At 45.7% G+C, this 23528-nt stretch overlaps 1 protein-coding gene across 1 annotated transcript; it reads left to right on the top strand.

The window, feature by feature from the left end:
• The first annotated feature begins 71 nt into the window (after positions 1-71).
• On the top strand, positions 72-12109 carry LOC147724211 (cytochrome P450 7A1-like). The gene is made up of 6 exons (XM_086965779.1): positions 72-229; positions 3285-3525; positions 6636-7246; positions 7774-7904; positions 9547-9725; positions 9852-12109. Exons 1-6 carry the CDS (start codon positions 150-152, stop codon positions 10149-10151), a joined length of 1542 nt encoding a protein of 513 aa, XP_086821905.1. The 5' UTR covers positions 72-149; the 3' UTR covers positions 10152-12109.
• Positions 12110-23528: the final 11419 nt, after the last annotated feature.

The raw sequence follows: 23528 nt of genomic DNA on the forward strand, positions 1-23528 counted from the left end.
GCTAATCCGGGGCCCGCCCACAGACTCATCCCTCGCATTGGGTATATAAACAGTAAGGATCAGCTGGGCACCTTGCAGTTGTCTGAACCCTGCTCAGCGCCCGTGTCAGCTGCTTCATACCATAGCAGACGAGTGCCATCCTGTGAGAGATGCTGACCGTATCCTTAATATTCGCACTGGTGGTGGCGCTGTGCTGTTGTGTCTGGCTAATTCTAGGCACGCGCAGAAGGTAAGAATAATTCCGTGGTTCAGATGCTGAGTGTGCAGTAGAGTGCTGTGTCATAGAGTACAGTGGCTGAGAGTGGAGGGGCATAGAGTGGAGTGGTGTAGAGTAGAGTGGCGTGGGATGAAGTAGGGTGGAGTGGGTTGGAGTGGATTGAGGTAGTGGGGTGGATTGGAGTATTTTGGGATGGACTGGATCGGGGTAGAGTGGGTTTAATTTACTTTAGTGGGGTGGATTAAAGTGGGTGAACTGGACGAGATGGATTGGTTTAGAGTGGGGTGTATTGAAATGGGATGAGGTGGATTGGAGTGGGGTGGATTAGATTGGTTTGGGGTGGGTGGATTGGATTGGAGTGATAGGACTGGGGTTTGGTGGATTGGGGTTGGGTGGGGTGGGGTTGATTGGATTGGAGTAGGGTGGATTGTAGTTGGATGTATTGGACTGGAGTGGAGTGGGGGAATTGGATTGGAGTGGGTTGACTGGAGTGGAATGGATTGGAGTGGGGTGGATTTCATTGGAGTGGAGTGGATTGGAGTGTGGCGGGCTGGATGGATTGTATTAAGTGCAGTGTACTGTACTGGGGTGGGTGGATTTCATTGAGGTAATGTGGGGTGGATTGGAGTAGAGTGGGATAGTTTGGACAGCGGTTGAGCGCCGTGGTTTGGAGTGGGATGGACTGGATTAGATTGGAGTGGGGTGGATTGGATTCGGCTGAAGCGGGTGGATTGGTTTGGATTGGAGTAGGCTGGAATGGAGTGGGGTGACTGGAGTGTGGTGGACTGGAGTGGGATGGATTGGAGTTGGGTGGGGTGAATTGCATTGAGATGGGGTGGATTGGCTTCAGGTGGGATGAATTGGAGTGGGGTGAAATGGATTGAAGAGGTAGATTGGATTGGAGATGGGTAGACTGGAGTGGGGTGGACTGGAGTGGGGTGGACTGGAGTGGGGTGGAATTGAGTGAGATGGAATCGAGTGCAGTTGAATACAGTGGGGTTAATTAGAGTGGGGTGGGTTGGATTAGGGTAGGGTAGGGTGAACTGGACTTGGGTTGTATGGACTGAGAAGGATTGGATTGGGGTGGGGTTGGGTGGATTGGAATGGGGTAGGTTGGATTTGGCTGGATTGGGGAGGATTGGATTGGTGTGTGATTAATTGGATTGGAGTGGAGTGGATTGGATTGTAGTGGGTTGGATTTGAGTGGTGCAGATTGAAGTGAGCGTATTGTTTTGGATGGGAGTATTGCAGACTGGAGTGGGGCAGACTGGATTGGATTGAGGTTTGGGGCAGATTGGAATGAGACACATTGTTTTGGATAGTAGCGGGCTGAATGAGGTTGGGCTCATTATTTTGGATTGGTGTGGGGCAGATTGCTTTGGAATGGATTGGGGCAGATTGTTTTGGATTGGATTTAGTCGATTGTTTTGGATTGGAGTGGGTCAGATTGTTTTGGATTGGAGTGGAGCAGATTGGAAGGGGGCGGATTGCTTTGAAATGGAATGTGAGGCAGATCATAAAAGTAGTTCCGTTCCCAAAGTGTGCTATAAACAACCCCTCATTGCTACCAAGTGCCCTCAGGAGTAGCAGAAATATTGTGGGGTTCAATGCCACAGCCACACCTGGGTCCCAACACAGGAACCTAGAAACAAGCGAGGCCACTGACGGCATGGCTATCAATAATGAAGTCAGTGTATTGATGTCAAGGAATACACGTATGAGTGGCATACTGAATGCCAATTTAGACTGCCTTTCACTACTAAACTATGGTGATGCAGGCATTTACCATACTTGCATTACATTCTGTGGCACCTGTGCTGCTCCACTACCTGCTGTTGGGAATTGTAGTGTTGGATGCAGCATAGACAGAATTGATATATACAAATTGATCAGTAACGGATCCTGGAGGGAGTGCTGTTAGGTGGTGAGGTGGGGTGGGGGTAGTAAACTCTGACATACGGCTGAACAGAGGTAGGTACATACATAAATTAAACAAATTACATTGTGTGCACTGCATCACCATTTGGCATTGCAGCGTGCGCAATGCAATTCGTTTTATTTATTTATTTATGAACTTTCCACCGTTCGGCCGTATGCCGGAGTTTACTACCCCCCTCCCTACCCATCCCCTGCCCAGCCCACCGCCCACCGCCCGCAGCACTCCCTCCAGGAGCCGCTACTGAGTGTGAATAGTGGGAGACATTAACATGAATTGTCCTTCTTGTGAGCTTCTCCCAGTGTGTGTTAGAAGTGCATAAGAATCTTCACTTGGCTGTGATGGGAATCAAAGAAAAAGAGTACATTATTTTCTTAACTTCTTTCTCACAAAATGTTTATTACTTTTACACAATAATTCTGAAATACCACATATCTCCATTCATACCTTCAAATGGCTCTCCACCGCTCTCAGTCTAGCTAAAATTATTATTTGAAATTTTGGGAGAACTAATGTTATATCAGCACTTCATTCCTGGCTTGCAGATATGTTTGATGTGTCTCACTTTGAGAAAATTATTTTTAAACTAAGTGAGAATCTACATCAGTTTGATAATACATGGGGACCCTTCATAGGTGTACAATGATTGTGTCTGTTTTTTGTACCTTAGTGCATATGGATTTCAATAATTATATTATTCATTATTTGCATACCATTTCTCTTTCTTGTAATAATTTAAAATGTGATGTATCAACAGATCATCTTTGTACGTTACTGCTGTACTTGTATTGTTTTTCCTTATGCTATTTTCCTTTCTGTTTTGTGTTATTCCTGTTTATATTACATATTGTTGTTTTGGCATTTTACATTTTTGTGCAGATAATTGATTAATGATCAATGTTTGCCCAATATTGTTAAAAATGTAATAAAGAATTGAAATACAAAAATAAATTTAGAAACCAAACTGTGTATTCACACGGGAGTAGGAAGACAGCCCAACCCTGGAGTCTCTGAGCCTGGTCTCAGAGACATAACATTGTACAGTAAGTGTTTTAGGTGAATCGCAACTCAACGAGTAATCAATCTGAGTCATTTGAAAACTATAAATAAGATTTGTTTTGTATGTTTCAGGCGCCCAGAAGAGCCCCCCGTGGAGAATGGGGTCATTCCATATCTGGGGTGCGCGCTGCAGTTCGGTTCCAACCCACTCGAGTTCCTCCGGACCCGCCAGAAGAAGTTCGGTCAAATCTTCACCTGCAAGCTGGCAGGGAAGTTCGTTCACTTCCTGACGGATCCTTTCTCCTACCATTCAGTGATCCGCCAGGGGAAACACTTCGACTGGAAGAAGTTTCATTTCTCGACCTCTGCAAAGGTACAGTAGCACTTTCTTATTTTGTTATTGTTTTATTTTTTTACAGAGTTTTATACAGCGGGAACTTGACCCGATTCGGGTATCAGAGAGCTTTACATAGCACCAGTTGCATTACATGAGGACATACTTGAGTGTCACACGTCATTGTCATCATGGAACAGAAAAGCAAGAGGCAGGCAGATGCTCCAACAGGAGCTCAGCGTCTGTTCGTGCTTCCTGAAAGTTGCCATATGTCCATGCTTCCCCTAAAAAGGATTGGGGAGGCATGGAAAGACGAGCAGGTATTCGAGGACAAGATAATTGACTTTTCTAACTCCTGCCCTTGAAGATTTGGGGAAAGTATACTTTCTCAGGTCTTGTAGTCTGGAGAAGCATGGAGCGTTGAAAATACAGCCCTGTCAGTGTGTATGAGTAAAATGCGCGTACAATGGCATAACACAAATGAAGGGAACCCTCCACAGAGTCTCCCCCTGCGCAGGAGGGGCTGCAGGGCCTGCGGTGGGCACCATGTACACATGCTATAGCAGCTACAGGGCATGGAGCGGCATGTTGCTTTAATGGCATAGGCTGTCAGCCCTTCGATCTTGCAGGCTCTGCAACTCATCATTGGTGTAGCAATCCAAATCTGGTGGCATATGAATCTTGATGCAGATCATGATGATTCATACGTCTAATTGCCTGCCAGTTAAAACTGATTACCAACGAATAAGGTGCTTCATATTAAAGTGACAGAAAACAGTTGAGGCTAGTGCTTAATTTGCGCTGGTGTTTGGCGGCACTTATTTATGACACCATCATATATTTGATAGTCTACCACAAGGCGGTGCTGTCAGTCTATTTTTTTTTAAAGCATGTGATCAAAGTGTTTAACAATTCAATATCAGATTACAAAAATATTAATACCAGAGTGGTCAGGCCATTCTTTTAGATTTAGATCATCTAGATTTGTCCAAATTGACACCTTGGCAGGACTGTGAGGTTGAGCAGATGTTGGTGCTGATATTTTGCAGTGCTGGCCGGGGCCCTTAGTGGTGCAACTTCAGTGGCCATCTTATAAATATCTTGGGCTTTGCCACTTATTATTTTAAAAATAAAGCACTGTTTCAGACAGATCTCTTTTATCTTTAGGAGAGTTCTTTGTACACAACACATACGTTATGTGCAACAAAATAGCATGTAGGAGCATTGTTAAAATTATTGTTTTTTTTGGCAAATGTTTTTTATAAGAGGTGTCAGGTGAGGACATTGGCAGCTAAGGAAGCTTTGTCATAGTGCTGGTCTAATCAGGCGGACTGGAAGGTAATTCGCAAAGTTCAGAAATGATCGTTTAATCAGGGCCGGACTGGCCATAGCGGGCACCGGGCGTTTCCCCGGTAGGCCGCTAGGGAGGGGGCGGGTTTCGGGCGCCCGGGGGCCGGTTTTGTTGCCGGGGGTCGGCAATCTCTGCCCCCTGTAACATAATCGTCCGAAACCGGCCCTTGCAAACTGCTCGGCTGCACTTCCCCTCACCGGAGGGGGTGGGGGGGGCAGCTGAGCAGTTTTCCAGGGCCGGTTTCTGTTCCCAGTCCGGCCCTGCGTTTAATCCTTGGTCTCTCCACAGAGACTTATTCAACAGAGTTGAGAAAAGGAGGAAAACCTTCCCCGAGACTCTTTCGAAATGCAGATTGGTTAAAAGCAATGAACGCAATAAATTAGTGCTTCATAAAACATGCAGTAAAATAAATGCATTTCAATGAAAGTTTCTTAAATGACGTACAAAAGGCAGAAAGTGTTTATTTACAAGATTTCTTTATTCACCTGTTTTTAATGCATTGCATATCAGTTCCCTGCCTTAATTTCCTGCTAATATAGAATCCAGACTTCACCTTGTTCTTGACGAGTCGTAGCACGCCCCTTCCCGCAGCGGGCGGGAAGACCCCGATGATGAAGCATGACACCAAGGGCCCTTTTGGTGTGTGAGGGGTATTTTAACAAATACTGTGTATGCCTGTCATACCTTGGCTGACAGGAAACCTCTTAGAGGTGGATCTTGTTGTTTATTTATGCTGTATATACAAGGACATAAAAAGCCACACAGGGATCTTTTCGTGTCCTTGTAAATATGGGGCACCAAAATGTGCTGCTGGTGCATCACAAGAAGTGACGTACCGACAACGCAAGGGACTTTTAAAAAAGCCCTCAGGTGTTGAGTCAACTACCTGATACTGGCAGCTGTTCACGGTCAAGCACAAAGTTTTAAAAATAGGTGGATTGGCTAGTCTGCCACTCTGGCATTTCCCCAGGATGGGACACAGTAAGGGCTGCCATGGCCCAACCACGAAAGTCCCACAACCCCATTCTAGCCACTGTCTCCTGCAGTTGGACTGATTTTGTTCACAGTCCAGGCATGGAGGCTGTCTTAATTGTTTCTTACAAATAAATCTGCTTTCAAAAAAAGGTATTATAAATAGCATGGTGCAACATTGGTGTGAAGCATGAGCCCTGAAGCACTCAGGGCTGGTGCTTTCTTCAGTTAACATTTGGCTAACGGGAAATGAACACTTTGAAAAATGCCCAGGCAACCCACGCTCCTCCCTGCTGCTACCACTCAGCAAGCCCCGTCCCGTCCTGACCCTCAGTTCAGGAAGGATGAATGAAAAATAAATGGTAAAATATTAAATTTACCATTTTATTTTTCATCTCTGGAGCTGTCTTTTGGGAGTATTTTAGTTGGCAGGGCGAAGCTCCTCTGCTCCCACAGAGGAGTCGCCCCTGCCAATGGACCTCCACAATAGATAATGGCTACCGTGTCCACTTGCCACCCTGTTCTTAACAGGGAACCCTCTACATGTCTCCCTGCTTCATTTTGGCCTCCTTACCACTGCTATGTCTAGTTATGTTCATTCACAACCCACACAGGTGCATGCACACAAGCACACCCACATGCCACAACAAACTCACTACTTTAAAACTGAGATATGAGGTTTAGTGATTAGCTCTAATACAAACTATTCTACCATCATGGAAAATATTTGTATGGGTTCTGTTGTAAATAACATTGCATTGTTAAGTATTCACAGTGAGTATAAAAATAGCTGCAATATTTATTTTATGATAATTTTTTATGACAGGCTTTTGGACACAACAGCATGGATCCTAGTGATGGATATACCACTGAAAATTTACACCAGACGTTCATCAAAACATTGCAGGGGGATTCGCTTGGGTCACTCATCGAAAACATGATGGAGAACCTTCAGCTTGTCATGTTGCAATCAAACACACTTAAAGTTGCTTCCAGGGAGTGGCAAGCTGATGGGCTCTATGCCTTTTGCTACAGAGTGATGTTTGAATCTGGTTACTTGACCCTCTTTGGCAAAGAGCTCAATTCTCAAGGTGATAAGAATGCTGCAAGGCTGGAAGCACAGAGGGCACTTATCCTCAATGCTCTAGAAAATTTTAAGGAATTTGATAAAATATTTCCAGCACTCGTCGCCGGTCTCCCAATCCATGTTTTCAAGACAGCCTACAGTGCACGTGAAAAGCTGGCCAAAGGCCTGCTCCATGAGAACCTGAGGAAAAGGGACAACATGTCAGATCTGATATCACTCCGAATGTTCTTGAACGACACTCTCTCCACATTTGATGATATGGGAAAAGCAAAAACGCATCTGGCATTACTGTGGGCTTCTCAAGCTAACACGCTGCCCGCCACTTTCTGGAGTCTCCTCTACACTATAAGGTAAGCAACTATCTTCCAAATTAGACAAGATGTGGCAAATTGTAACAACATTTACATTGCTCCCTGTTCATATTATTCTTCCAAAAATGTGGCCATTTTATTTCTAATGTCAATTGATGTCTGATTTTCCATCAGATGATCTTTACCAATGATAAAAATCAATTTACAAAAATAGCATAATCATTGCTTGATTTTGTACCCTTTAATATTAGTCCTTGATGCCTTTACATAAGGATACGGCTTTCCTTTACTGAAGCCCACCTACATAGTTCAGGTGCAAGTTAATATCTGTAAGAGGGTTCAGCAAAACATGTGGTAACCCATTGATGTAACAATGTATGCCACTATTAGAAACTCCACAAACTATTTTCTCATACTTTCATGAAAAGAGCCACTCAGTAGGAAATTCCTGGTGCAGAAAACTGTTCCCTCACACCACTGTAAGTGGCACGTCAGCAAAAATATGAGCCACGAGATTTGGATATACATGTTTCCTTTATTCCAACGATTGAATTCTTTTATTTTAGAAACCCAGATGCTTTGAGAGCTGCCACAGATGAGGTACATCGAGTGTTAGAGAACGCAGGCCAAAAAGTCAGCTTGGATGGAAAACATATCTCACTAACACGTGAACAACTGGAAAATATGCCCGTATTAGGTAAGCATGCCCTTATCTGAAAGCTTTATGTTTATGATAAAATAACTGTATGATGAAGCCCCCTTCTTTAAAGGGGAATGTGATCTATCACAGCAACTGCACCTGGGCAAAATTCAAACAGTGTTGCTGCTCTACTCACACATTTCTGGCACTTCTCTATGGGGTAGACTGCAGTCATCTCACTTTTGCCTGAACTAGTGGTGAACTCTGACTCATATGTTAACAATCAGGAACATGCACTTTTAAAAAGTGCTGGTGTACTGTATTATCCTACCACATAAAGAAATTGATGAGTTTTAATATAGCTTGAAAATTTGTAGACAACTTGTCTAAGTTAACACTGCCTTCCAGGGGAGGAGCATTGGTCTTAGAGAGCCCTACAGGTATTTGTTTAGTGCTAACAGCTCTTGATTCATACTATCCCATTAGAGGAGGAGTTCTTGTCTTACAAAGAAAAATGGCAATGATATGTGTTTAAATTAATTCACAGTGCCTAGGGTGGTTAAGTTAGGTCAGTAGCGGCCAGTGTTTGGGACGAGTCGTATAGGAGGTGGGCCTAGGGGTCGCAAAGGGAGGGGAGCAAATGAAAAAAACAAAAAAACATTTAATTAGTGTACCTTCATCCGGCCGCTTCGCGCGTCCCACTCCTCTGCTCCTCTTCTTCAGGCACAGGCTCCCAGAATGCCCTGCGGCCAATCCTGAAACTGCTCTCAAATGACAGCCGCTTCAGGATTGCCTTGAACACCCTTGATTAGCACTCCAGGACAGACTGGGAGTCTGTGCCTGCTCTCTCCAACCCAGCAATGCAGTGGGGGTTGGAGAGCTTCACCGCCCATGAAAGTTTGGTCGACCTGAGACAGCCAGCCAAACGATCATGCCCAGTGAGGAGAGTGCACTACCACTCTCCTCAGCGCTGTCACCTCCCAGACCCTGCCCCCAAGACTCAGCAGGAAAGGAGAAATAAAACAAGTATTGTTTTAATTTTCCTGCCATCTTTTGGGGGGGCAACACTCCCCCGCCATAGAGGAGGAGTCACCACTGAGTCAACTCATATTTTATTAGCATAGTTACTTAAAACCATTGCATAAGAAACATAGCATTAAAAGTCTTTTAACATGATAACATTTTGTGTGGGCAGATGGGAGTCCATTGAAATGAGCATGTTGAGTTTTTTAAATTTGTCTTGGTATAAAATTATTTGTGACTGGGAGAAAAGCCCTCAGTGATGAGATGAACCCCTACATCAGGGATCAATTTAAAATTAAAGTGCTGTAAGACCATACATAAAAAGTCAAATATTGCTTGAACTGGAATGATATCTACAAAGTGCTTTGAGTCAGCTATTGGTTTGTTTTGTGCTGAGAGCCCCTACCTCAACAAGCCGGCATTTTTCGGCCATCAGTAACAGGAATTGTACTAGTCGGCAGTTCAACTGTGGATCTTCTGGTGCAAAACAGTTGCTAGAGTGGGGAAAAAGTCATTTTCTTAAGTTAAGGTCTGCTTACTTTTTACTGTCAATTCAAACCGATGCTAAAGCACACTGAAACAGGTAGTCGTGGCACAGAACCAGTGAGCCGGCTCTTGTTAGTTTGCACTATGAAGATTGCACTCTTCATTACAGTGTCACCTTTTGTTTCTTTAGACAGTATAATAAAGGAGGCCATGAGGCTCTCCAGTGCTTCCATGAACATAAGAGTTGCCAAAGAGGATTTTGCTTTACACTTGGACGGCAACGAGTCGTACAACATCCGCAAAGACGACATCATAGCTCTTTACCCGCAAATGGTGCATCTAGACCCTGAAGTCTATGAGGACCCATTGGTAAGTAGCCATTAAAATATCAGATGCCCATCTCTGGAGCTTTAGCTTGCCTACAATGACAGCGTCATACATAGGCCCCAACACTAATATCGAAACTCATATCTCTGTGCCTTTTCTTCCCTATAGACCTTCAAATACGACCGATTCCTGGATGAGAACGGGAGAGAGAAGACCACTTTCTACTACAAGGGGCGCAAGCTGAAGTACTACTACATGCCTTTTGGTTCAGGAGTAACAAAGTGCCCTGGAAGGTTCTTCGCTGTCCATGAGATCAAGCAGTTTTTGTGTTTGTTGGTCTCCTATTTTGAGATGGAACTCGTTGACAAGAACGTGAAGTTGCCCCTGTTGGACCAATCACGAGCAGGCCTTGGTATTTTGCAGCCTACCCATGACGTTGAATTCAAATACAGACTCAAATCACTTTGAGCAGGTCTTCTGACGGATGTGTATGAAAAAAACGTAGGGGATATTAAGTCGCATGTCACAGTTGTGAAATGTACATATAATATTTTCCCGTTTTATGCCTCAACTTATCTTCTAAACAGTTGTTTTCAAATGCATCAAGTGAGTGATATTTCCATATGACAAGGATGTATTTATATGGTGATCTAACACGAAGGCAAGTTACACCATTTTTTGCATGGATGAGCAGAAAGTTTTTTTGTGTTTGTAAAATGTATATCTATGTGAAGTGATTACATCTTGTATTTCTGCTGTGTTGGCTAGAAAGTTGGTGCCTCTATAACTTTATTACTGTAATAGGTGTAATAACATGACTATTTCCACCTACTGGCACTGAATGAGTGTCAGCAGTGAGAATGAGAGTGGGGTCCACTTGCAGTTTTTCAACTTCCACATCATTTCAAGAATGAACTTTTTATACCACAGTCCACATTATTCAAGTGGGACCCATTTGGTAAAACAATCAATTACAAATGTAACCTTTAGGGTATAAAGATTACACATTGTTTTACGACACGTACAACATGAAGACGGGTTAGCATTCTAGCCTTGTAGAAAATTAGGCGATCACAACAGGGCAGTAATAGCACCTCATTTTAATTTTTAAGTTGGCTAGTTAATATGAGGTTTTTTGGGGTAATAACTTTGGCCCTGTTTGACAAAACTGCACAAAAGTAAAGTTTGACAGACTTTTGTCAGAGGAGGGGAGACACGCGATTTTATAGAGGGAGAATTCAAAAATGTAATTTTCCCATTTTGAAGCAGTAGCAGAGGCCATAAAAAGAAAGACTGGACAGATCAACAGTAAGTCTGAATGAAGGCACTAATAATTGACCTTTGTTTGATTTTTAGTGCTTTTTGTGGTTTTAAGTAAATATGTCAAGTATTTTTCAAAATGAAAAATAAAATGTAAAAATATAAATGTGCATAAATGTAAAGATGCACATACCTGAAAATATATAGAAGGAAGTCTCCAAATGCAATCGTATACTTGCCATTTCAGAAATGTATACAAAGTGCTCCAACATTTATTTTACCAAATTAAGAGTTGGGTGGACAAAGTTCCTAAGGCCCTTCTAGGGCCATGTTTTGATGGTAGGCAGAGCCATTATTACAGAAATGGAGCCTTCATCAGCCTGATTAATTGCTGCATCCCCTGAAACCAGTACAACATGCTTCTACCTCAGTCAGAGTATGAACCTGCATGGCCGCATTTAGTAGTTATAATTCCCCGAGGGATCTTAACTTGACGTGGGAGTCTCAAACAGACATGAGAGCTGGCCTCCATTTCATGAGATATTTCCCCTAGGGCCCAATCCACACAATAGTCTGTGCATGTAAGGGGAGCACAAGGACACAGAAACTGATCAGTGAGAGGAAATACCATGATATACAACTGTAATTGTAGCATCGGGTGTATGACAGTGACCAATCCAGGTGGTGGCCATTCCAGGTGCCGACCATACGCTGGTGAGTTTTTGTAATTGGTATTAATAGTTCCTAGGTTGGGACCCATCCTGTAAGTCTTCATAGCTATACTCATGCAAGAAAGTGAAGTACAGGCCTTGTGAAGGGTAGAAAAAAAAGTTACACTCTCATAATTGATTGAGGGGTTACCAAAGGGATTTCCACCATGTGTACTCCAGCGGATTGTCCATCCACTGAAACATGCATGGTGGACAAGGCCCACTCCTTAACACCCACATATCCAATCTTCAACACACTAGCGGCATTAAAAATGTGATGTTGCATACTTGTCCAATGAAAAGTTGTTACTCAATAGTATACCGACATTGTAGTTGATTTATTTTTGTATTGTAAATGGGTTAATAATAACAAGCGCCTTCAGTACTTCATGTAAGACGTTATTTATAGTGTTTTAACTATTTTGTAAATTGTAAATAAATTTTGTATTTAAGTTTTCTGTCTGTCAGCGGTATTTCTCTCATATACTACAATGTTATTCGTTCATTAACCAGTCGGCTGGATGACTGTAGAGTGCTGATGCCTTCTACTTCCATAAATTGAATCAACATGTCCGCTCATCCATTCCATGAGCAAATACAAATACCTGCATGTCTTGACTTGGCTTCTAAGTGGGGGAAGAACACTGACAAATCAATTACATTCCATCTGATCCTACTAGGTGGGTGACCTTCACTCACCCACATGCTCTGCACCTCAATTGTTCCAGGAAGTGGCATGTGTGAATGATGCTAAATTGATGAGGACTTTGGCGTCTGACCAGGTAACTATTAACATTTTCAACCAGTACTTGACTCGTCGGAACCAAAAGCTGCTGTGGCAAATTTTGTCATTCCAGCCCTGATAATGTACAAATCAATCATGAGTGCCTGAACATTGTAAGCCAGATTTGTAGGACTCTCCACAAAGATTTTATTTTCCTTTTGTGTGTCTCTTCTTTCTTTCTTCCTTCTTATCTACAAACACTCACTCCAGTCCTGAAAGTTTCAATTACATATTGTTAATGTCAGGCATATAAGTCTAACCAAGAATTTTTGAAGTTATGCAAACAGCAGTACAGGCAATAGAGGATGCACAAGTGTATTTATTTCTCACATATGTATAGTAGAGATGCTCAACTTCTCGTGACCCCACCACTAAGAAGTCACAAATATAAGAGAAAAGACTTTCTCTCAAAGTAAGGTTCTGAAAAGGAGCATACAATTGAACGTAATACCTTCATTAATTATGCACAAGCATGTAATTAAACATCTTTTATTCCCAAAATATGCAAAATATTATGGGATCCACAAAGTACATGCAAAAATGGAGTGCAAGGAGCCTTGAGATTTCTTATGTTCAATTATTCTTTATTTGTAGTCAAATGCATCAGCCCAGACAACGCATTTCATCCAACATGGACTTCATCAGGGTTGGAATTGCCTTTTTGAAGATCACCAAGATATTTCTCTATTATAACCACCGTGACATCTGTTAGATAAAGACTTTGAAGGAATTAATGCCTTCCATTCATATTGAGATTATCGTATTGATGATCACCCAGAAGCTTAATTTATTGCCAGAATAGTGTCAATGCGCTGGTGATCACCGTTGCATCCGTTCAACAAAATCATAAAAGGATAATTGCCTTAGATCATTGCTAGCATGTCGGGTATGTGAAGCCATCTGTCTATCTGTTGAGCTCTGGCAATACATTTTAATAATTGTATGCTCCTTTTCAGAACCTAACCAAGAATTTAGATGGCTATCACACAAAAGTCCAGAATTGGAAACAGAGCCCATAAATATGTGTAGTGTGATGGCCAGCTCACCACTTGGGAAAAGTCCAGGTCAAATGAAAGGGATCCTAGAGGAGCATTAACATGTATATGTGTCCAGTTTGCAGGATGGACAATAACCAACAAGAGCATCAGACAGAGGGTGGTACATGCGAAAGAAAGCATCCTGGAATGGCAGGATAGAGTACAATATTTATTGATGGCATTTTATATATCGCCAAATATATCACCTTCGACATCACATTCCTCTTGATGTGGTACATGGTATTGTGTCAGGTTAACAAGAGTAGAATTATAGCTCCAGTGTTTTTCTTTGCACTTGTTTTGGGGTTGAAAACCTCCCCGTATCTTCCAATTCCATTTACCTCACTCTGGTCTCAACACTTCCATCACTCCCTAATCTAAAACTATTTCACCCTGTACTCCCTGCCTCCTTTAATCCTAAAAGTCATTGGCTTCTCTGTCTTCTTGCTCTTCATTCCCGTTGTCTCCTGTTGACCATTTAAGTGCTCTTCTTGTTTACCTGCACTTATCAAATGTGGATTAAATAATATTATGGCCCATGCTGCTCCATGGGCTCATCTTAAGGCCTTCCTCTAAGGCGCCCTGGCACCACTTTTGCCTGCTTCTCCTGTAAAAAATTCAAAATATAAATAAATTGTACAGTTTTGGCACTTGAAATATCTCCCTTGTAGTCATTCTCTGATTCATTTGTAATAGTGATCATACTTTTCAACACAGAAGAGAGACAGAGAGATATTGCAGTCGCCAGTAGGTACTTATAGCTAAGACCTTTTTTCTATTCAAAGCATTTTTTCTTTTGCCAATATCTTTTACGTCGTATAACAAATTTCCGTGAGATTTTCAAAACTAATGGTTCACTCAGGTCAGCTCCTGTCTTGAAAGATTCGGGGTGATTCGTCAAGCGGGGCTCGAGAGAAAAGAGGGTTCCAAAACGCATTTCCCCCATGTTACTTCCATAGGAATTTTGGAACAGGCTACAGCCCGATATGCTGAACGGAATTACACCAAATTTAGCAAAAAGGTAGCTCTTGGTTCAGAAAGCGCCTTTTTTTTAAATGGTGTAAATCTGATCATTAGTTGCTGATAATTTCAAAAAAGAAAAATGTTTATATCTGAGCACCGAGGAGGGTTCACGAGCCCTCCCGGGCACGAGCTGCATTCTGATTGGCTGCCAACAACCCACACCAAGAAGTGAAAAAACAAAAAACGAAGCGCGGTCTCCCATGCTTCGTTTTCTATAAGCCCCCGGGTGGGCCAGGTCCCAGGGGCAATATCCAATTAAGCCCCCGCAGCCCCAGGGACCGCCACCTCCCTGTTTTTTTTTTACATGTGTGGTGGGGTTCCTGCCCCCCCACGCTGCCGCGGGGGCCCCCACCTGCCCAGGGCACTGATGTTTATGGGGGAAGGGGCCTCATGGGCCCCCCCAGGCCCTGGGGACCGCCATCTCCCTGGGTTTAAATTAAAGTGTGGAGGGGCTCTTGCCCCTTCCCACACTGCCCTGAGGACCTCATGACACAAGTGGACTTCATCCTCCAAGCAGCATTGCGCCAGGAGGCGCGTTTGAGGTTGGTGTAAAAAAGGGCATGGCCTCAGACCACTCTCAGCAATCCAGCTGTATGGGGCTTACTGGAGGTACCTGGTGGGCTAGTTGGCCCCCAGAGACCCTCAGGAGGCAAGGGGAATTCATCCCCCAACCATGAGCATGCCAAGAGGTGCGTTTGCAGAGTGGTGGACAAAGGGGGCATGTCCTGTGTCCACCTATCAGCAATCCCACTATCTGGGGCATCCTGGAGGTATCAGGTAGGCTCTTTGGCCCCTAAGGACCCAAAGCAGCGAAATGGACTTTAATCTACATCCAAGATAGCACCAGGTAGCCTGGTGGCAGAGTGGTGGGGAAAGGGGGCGTGGCCTGCTATGAGAACTTAGCAGTGCTGCCGTGTGGGACTTATTGGAGATAATAGGAGGGGTAGTTGGCCCCAATGTTGTCCTTGGGGCCAAACTACCCCTTCAGTTACCTCCACTAAGTCCAACACAGTGGTATTGCTAAGATGTCCTAAAGGGCCACACCCCCCCCCTTTCTCCACCACTCCACAAACGCGCCTCCTGGCACAGTACTGGTTGGGGGATGAAGTCCACTTTACTCTTGAGGGACTTTGGGGGCCAAGAAGCCCTCCTGGTACCTCCTTTAAGTCCTACGCAGCAGAATTCCGGGGTGCTGGTTGGAGGATCAGCCCCCTTTCTCCACCACTCTGCAAACGTGACTACCAGTTAAATAAGCATTTGTAATTTAATAGGTCTAGCATTTGAAAGAGTCAGAGCTATTAGTGTTGTAAATGTAAAAGTTTTCTAATAATGTTTTTGGAATGGAGTGGATGTACGTTGTGTGTGGTGGAATTATGTGGGAGCCCGTAATCTTTGTTGAATTGCATCACCTGCACTGCCCTACCTGTCGTGAATCTGCTGGAGGCAAAGGAGACCGTCACCGGACCACTGCAAGGCTGCATCCACACCGGCCCACCGCTGTTGCTGGGGACTTCATCCCCCATTATTCCTCGCGGCGCGCAAGCCGCGCACTGCGTTTGAGGCGCCAGGAGGTGCTTCAAAAAGGGGCGTGCTGCCCGTAATCTTTGTTGAATTGTATCACCCGCACTGCCCTACCTGTCGTAAAGCTGCTGGGGGCAAAGGAGACCATCACCGGACCGCTGCAAGGCCGCACCCACACAGGCCCACCGCTGTTGCGAGGACTACATCCCCCATCTTTCGGCGTTTGAGGCACCAGGAGCGCTTCAAAAAGGGGTCAGGGTTCCTGTTGCGCGGGACGACACTCGGGGGTACCCGGGCCGCGCCCGGGCAAAGCCCGGGCCAAGGGGCAGGCCCGTCTGCGCCCGTCAGAGGCAGGAAGAGGCTGGGCTGGGCCACACCTCTGCGAAGCTTGGAATTCATATCTTGCTACTTTCAACCCCACCGAAGAATTAAGGTACTGTGAAAGAGTGTAGAATACCTGGGTTGTTTGATTTATACAGTTGTTTTAAAAAATGGAAAAACGCAAGGGGGTTGCAGGCACATTAGATGCTTTCTTAGTAAGGGCGGAGTCACTCTTAACTCACAAAATCCAACTGACTGAGCGACGCCTCTCCCTGGACCCCTCTACAATACAGAGACACTTAACAACTGGTATCTCCTCACCTGCTTTTGGGGATTTCGTTCAAGAGATCTTGCCTAACATTGCTACAAGTACCCTGTCTACCCCTTCCCCACTTCCCTCTGAAGTGACACTATACTCTCCAGCAGCTCCAAGTAGAGCTACTACGGCCAGGGCTTCAAAAAACGTGAATACTGATAAAATTGAGTCCCGGTTAGATAAAAGAAAGTGGGGGAACTTAGACAATAAAAATCAAGGGCTAGGGCAGTAATGGCATTTTCTCCCCCTCGAAAACCACCTCAGTTGGCACACAAACCAAGATAACCTTACCTCTACCAGCATTGAGCAATGTTAACACTAAGGAAGTCATGACTGAGTTCTCTGTGGGATTGAATGACCCTGGGTTGGGAGCAGCTCTAATTCGTGTTTGCGATTTGGCAGAATTTTTTCTATATTATGGGATACAATCAGCCTTTTAGAATCTGCAATAAAAACTCTATGCTGTAATATTGTGGGTCCGCAACCAACCAGAATGGAAAGGGAGGATGCAAGGTCAATGGTGGGTAATTGCTTACCAATTGTCCATGAAGGGAAAACCGATAAAACAAATAAGGATATATCCACTCCAAGCAATGAGGGGAAAAATAGCTTGAAGGTACTGTCTGTAGGGCCGAATGTGATAGACTCCCAGGGCCCCACAAAGGGGACATGTAACGACTTTAGACAGGAGTAATGGTGTGAGTGCCCCTATTGGGTGGCCTGAGAGACAAGGAATCTAATGATTTTTCGGTCCCTAATATGAAGATACTGCGTCTCCCCCCGGCATCATGTCGTTATGTTTTGATTTTGGCTGGGGTCCCAGCAATAAGGGTTGGGCAGAAAGAAAATTGGAATGATCTAAGGAACAAAACTGTAGATTGGTTGAATAACCACAAGAATTTCCATCATTCTGATACCAATAAGATCTTAATGGTTCGTAGAGTAGGGTTGATAGGGCAATCTACTAAGAGTATAAGGGGTGATTGCATTGTGGTTAATTTTCGTAGGCCAACGGTGGTTCATTATCTTTTACAATACCGTGATGCAACTTTTGCCCCTAATACTGGGATTAGTGCACTTCCTTTAGGATATTTCTATAAGCCGGAAGGTGGGAACAAAGCCATTAGATTTCCACCAGTTATGCAATGTAACAGGTTTCAAGCGTTGTCAGACTTGGATTCCCAAGACTGACAACTACATAGAGTCTGACAGAGTAAGACACGGTTAACTGACTCTAAAGATCTGAGACCTAAAATGATTGATGATATAAGTGTAGAGATACCTATTAGTACCTTAGCTGCCCCTAATGATTTGGGACCTATACTATTAATAATATGGTCCCAGGGACGCTCACCAGTATTTCCCAAAGGGACCAGATAGGTAACCTAGCCCAGTAGTATTGTGTACATGTGTTGTTGCGCAGCTGTTAAGGCTGGTTTCAACACATGGTCTACGCGCCTGTAATGTGCTAGTACCTTCTGATAGTCCAAATCTATCAATATTTACTCGGGGTAGCGCTAAAAGCTGTATAGATTATATATTGGTATCTATCCCCCTTTGGTCCATGGTACATGATCTAGTAATTGAGGATAGAACAGAGAGTGATCATTACCCTTTATTTTTGACGATTTCAGCCTCTCTCTTTCAGTTAAATTCCCTAATGAGATGTGACATTAGTTATAGTCCAATTGAGACATTATTATTGAACAATCGTGGAGCACTTAGATGGCCCTTGGTTTTGGGAAATGAAAAGACTATTAAAAAGATCTATGATATTTATGTAGAAATAGTCTCTCCGCATATAAATCTACTAATAACAGAGATTCTTAATATGGAAATGCATGACAAATTGGTAGAGAAATTAGAACCAATTCTAAGTAAGGTTCCAAAGGTATCTAAAAAGGGAATATCTGAGTCAGCTATACTAGAGAACCCATGGTATAATAAAGATTTCTGTAACTCAAAAAAAGATCTGATTCAGGCAACAAAGGTTAAGGATATGGTAACCCTGAGGGAAAAAGAATCTATTACAAGAGGGTACTAGCCCAGGCTAGGAAAAATTGGGAAGACAACATCTGGGCTGAGTTAATAACTGCAGATAAAATAAATGATTAAGCTACCTTTTGGCATTTGAGATCTTAGGGTAACAAAAAAGGGAAATGTAACAAGGACCTCTTCCTAGATGCAAACACCTGGGTAACTCACTTTTCACAACTTTATTCAATCTCTACCAATGATATTGGTTACAATTATGAAGACTATGTAACTCACTTAAGTGATGCCTTATTACATTTTAGTATGGCGGAAACAACAGTAGCAATAAACGCAGTAAAAGCAAGGAAGGCACCTGGACCAGAAGATACCAGGTGACTATGGAGACCTGAAAAAGAGGTCTGGGCTCCTTATATTAATCTTCTATGTAATGCAGTTGCATCGGGTGCACTAATTCCTGAAACGTGAAGGGGTGCAGAGAGTGCAACTATTTTTAAAAAGGGTAATCGTCACGACCCGTCACATTATCGAACGATTAGCTTAATTGAGGTTTTACAAAAGATATATGCACGTCAAATTTTAAATAAATTGAGCAATTGGATTTGAGAGTACAGCATTTTATCTAAGTATCAAGCAGGCTTTAGAGCCACAACTAGCACAATTGATCAGGTTTTTAGATTACTCTGTATAATTTGGAAGTATATTACAGTTAAGAAAGCTAGAAAGCTCATTTGTAAGTTGCTTTTGTAGACCTTAAGGCAGCATTTGACCTCATACCCAGAAACCTCCTGTGGAAGTCATTAAGAGATCAGGGTGTCCAAGGGGAAATCCTTGTGCAGATCATTAAACTACACAACGACAACTTTGCTAGGGTCAGATGGGGGCCAAATGGCGAACTTACAGATCGCATACAGGTAAATGTTGGGGTAAGGCAGGGATGCGTGTTGGCCCCTATCTTATTTTCGTTGTATGTTAATGACATCCCTGAATATCTCTTGGGCTGCGAACATGATTCTCCCAAGTTAGGGGGGTGCCAGTACCAGCACTTTTGTTCGCAGATGATACAATTTTAATATCACAAACCCCCAAAAGTCTGCAAAGATTACTAAATACTTTCAAAATGTACTGTGAAACAAAGGGTTTGGAAATAAATTCGACCAAAACAAAATACATGGCAGTTAACACACATACATCCTTTAAAAAAAACGTTACTGTCAAAAATGAGAATATAGAATATGTGTTAAATTTTAACTATTTGGGCAATACCTTAGATTCTAAATTGAACTGTAGACCACAGCAGCTGGAAAAAGCAAAACAATATTAATCCAAAACTCAGTCCCAATAGCAAGAAAGCACGAGAACAGTTTGTCTAAAGCTGTGTCTCTTGCATTTGAGTTATATAAATATAGGGGGCAATATGCATGCCTTTTTTACGGGGCTGAACTGTGGGGTCATATAATAATGAACACTTTTATGGTGCATAAGAACAAATTCTTTAGGAAACTGTTAAGTTTACCAATGAGTACACCACTAATGCCCGTAGTAATGGATTTAAATATCTGCCGCACTGATCAGCATGCAATTTTGCGGCCATTATTAGTTTTGGGTCCCTCTGTGGTCAACAGATGAACTTGTTCATTATAGAGAAGGCCTGGAGGAAATTTTGGGAATTAAAAATGGCACAAGGGGGCGTGGCCAAGATGGCGGTGTGAGCGGACGTGCTCTGCCGAGCTCCCGCCGCCGGCCGCCGTATTCTAGCATTAATATAGCACCTTTCCCGGCCCGAGTGGTTTCCTGGAGTGCCCGGAGCCGACATTACTGCTGCAGTGGCACTAACAGTCGGCGCTGAAGACCGACGGCGCCCAATTCCCGCCGTGCCCACCCAGGATTGCAGCGGCCGTTGGGGCCTGGTGAGAGCGGAGCGGCGAGAGCGAGGCCGTGGTGGGCGGAGCCCGGAGGCCGCCTCTGAGGCACTGCAAGCAGGTGGCTGTGGTGACGGCGGGTCCGACCCGCTCGGCGGTGCGCGAGGCCTTCCGCAACTCCCTAGTGGAGGCTTCTGCGGACCTGCTGTCACTCCCGGACAACGGAGCTGCCCCGGCCCTGAGCGCTACCGAGGCTGCCGGTGACCACCGGCGGAGCGAGCAACAGCGCCTGGAGAGACCGGCTGGCGGTCCGAGGTGAGGTGCAAGGGGTGGACAATCAGCCTCCCAGCGGCTAACGGGACAGACCTGGCGGAGCGGGGACAGCGGGGGAGGAGCAGTGGTAGCGCCGGACCCCTCCCACGTTGCAGGGCGCCTGCATTTACCCTCGGCCCCGGCAGTGATTGGAATTCACAGGTGGTCGCCATTTTGTAGGACTCAGCGCCAAGACTTGGACAGCGTCTTATCCTGGCCCTTCGCTCCCCTCCTCTACAGCCCTGATACTACTGCACTGCGCCCGCAGAGGACAGGTGCGGGGCCATACACCGGTCCACACTGTGAAACAGGCGACGAGCAGCGGAGGCCCGACCTGCCCGGAGGTCAATAGCAGGTGGTTGGAGGCCGAATAGGGATCCCGCGTGGGTGTTGTGACCGAGGGGACCCCTGCGCCTGGAACTTCTTCTGCCCACTCAGTGACTCGCTGCCTCGTGACCACCCGGGCTCCTCGGTGATAGTCCGCCATTTTGTGCTAGGCCGGGTCCTGCCCCTTGCCCTCCCATACGACTCACTAGTCCTTGGGCCGCCTGCGTGCTTGGCACTGTGGGACCTTGGCTCGCTCGAGGTTTTGGGACTCGCAGGCCGCCGTCACTAGTGGCGGCTGTTCGGTGCGCTGGGGAGAGCCTAATGGGGACATGTCCACCGGGAGAACCCAGGAAAGATCGCACCATAAAGGAGCTCTTCACCCCTAGCACGATGGGGAAACGGACGGACGCCACAATGACCGGCCACCGGGTAGGCACCGAGAAGAAGGCCTCAGACTCTCCGTCCTTGGGAAAGACGGATCCCGAGGGCCCTGTCACGCAGTCCTTTTTGGAGTCCCTCTTCACCGGTCTACGCGAGGACATCCACACCCTAAAGAAGGAACTCCAGGAGGAAATAAAGGAGGTACGCCGCGATACCAACGCCATTGGAGAGAGAGTGGCGGATTTGGAGACAAAAAGCGACGAGCGGGATGCGGAGTTGGAGGCACTGCGGCAAGAGTTAGTACGCATCCATGGCCAGCAGGTAGACCTCCAAACTCACGCTGAGGACTTGGAGAACCGCTCCCGGTGGCACAACATCAGGATTAGGGGAGTGAAGCAGTCCCCTGACACGGAAGATCTTTTTCAATTCACTCAGGGACTGTTCAACCACATTCTGGGCCGGCCGGCGGACTCCCCCCTGAGACTGGACAGGGCCAAACGGACGGGCCTGCCTAGAGCTAATGCGGCCCACCCAGCGGACATTCTGGTCTGTGTGCAGGACTTTAGAACAAAAGAAGAGATCCTTAACAAGGCGCGCCAGATGGCACCTGTCACCTTTGGCACACACTCCCCGACTCTGTATCAAGACCTCGCGGCCCTTACCCTGGAGAAGCGACGCACCTTTCGGCCAGTCACGGCGGAATTACGAAAGCGCAATATCTCCTACAGTTGGGGGCACCCCTTCCGCCTAGTGTTCAAGCTAGGCAACAACCTTCACCAACTGCGCTCCCTCAGGGAGGCCTGCAGCCTCTTGGGCATTGAGGAACCGACGGTGGACGAAGGCCCCACGGGGGAAGGTGCTGCCAGTGAGGACACGGCCGGGCGATGGAAGCAGCACCGACGTCGCGGCAGACCGAGGCGCCCCGCAGCGACGGAGATCGAGGAAGGTCAACGAGCGGCATTGGAAACCGTAGCACAGGGCTTGGTGAAACCGGACAACGGCTGACCTCCAGACTGATGGAGTTCTGGCCCAGATGGGTACGATGAGGCCGGGACCGTTTGAGCCGGCGGCGGGAGCGGAGGCTTTGGACTCCACACACTTTCCCAGCTGAACCCTAACATTTCATCTACGACGGTAGATGTGGGAAAGATCTGTTCAACAACACCGTTGCCATTACCTACACACCGAGGATATACCTTACCACGGGTCCAGTGGACTACTAACTGGACCTGGGACTATGTTTGATCGAAATCTCTTCATGGTTGGGACGAAGGGATGGGGGGCGGGCTGGGAGGGGGGAGTTGCGAATGTTTGGGTTGGGGGGAGTTGAGAGGGGGGAGGGAGGGGGGGAGGGCTCTCCTTGTCCAGGGGGTTTTGACCTTACAGATGGGGTCGGCGAACACACCTGCGCTGAGCGAGGTATTTTCCTACAACTCACGCCCGCGGCACAGGAGCTGGGCTTAGCTCTTTCCATACTGCGCCCGCCATGACACGCCGCTTGACTATACTTTCACTTAATGTGTGGGGCCTCAACAACCCAGTCAAGCGCAAGGCGATACTGTCCTTCTTGGAGCACTCGAAAGCTGACATTTGCCTCCTACAAGAGACACACCTCGTATCTAAAGACCAACACAGACTTAAGTCGCGCTCCTTCCCTTGGCAGTTTTTCTCCTCCACTCAGAAAAAGGTGGCCGGGGTAGCAATATTAGTAGCCAAGTCCTTTGATGGGAGGATCATACAGAAAGAGGCTGAGATCAAGAGGCGGCTTCTCCGCCACAGTTTTCAGGTAGCGGGCCAAACATTACTGGTGGGCTCTATTTACGCGCCGAACGAAGGCCAGGAAAGGTTCTTACACACAGCACTAGAGGCGGCCACGGCCACCGCGCACTCACACTTACTACTTGGTGGAGATCTCAACCTGGTGTTCCACAACACAGCAGACTGCTCAGGTCAGAGGCTCGGACAGGTGGGGGCACTTTCGACATCGGGACACACACAT

This window comes from Lissotriton vulgaris, chromosome 4_1 (assembly GCF_964263255.1).
Source record: "Lissotriton vulgaris chromosome 4_1, aLisVul1.2, whole genome shotgun sequence".
Lineage (NCBI taxonomy): Eukaryota > Metazoa > Chordata > Amphibia > Caudata > Salamandridae > Lissotriton > Lissotriton vulgaris.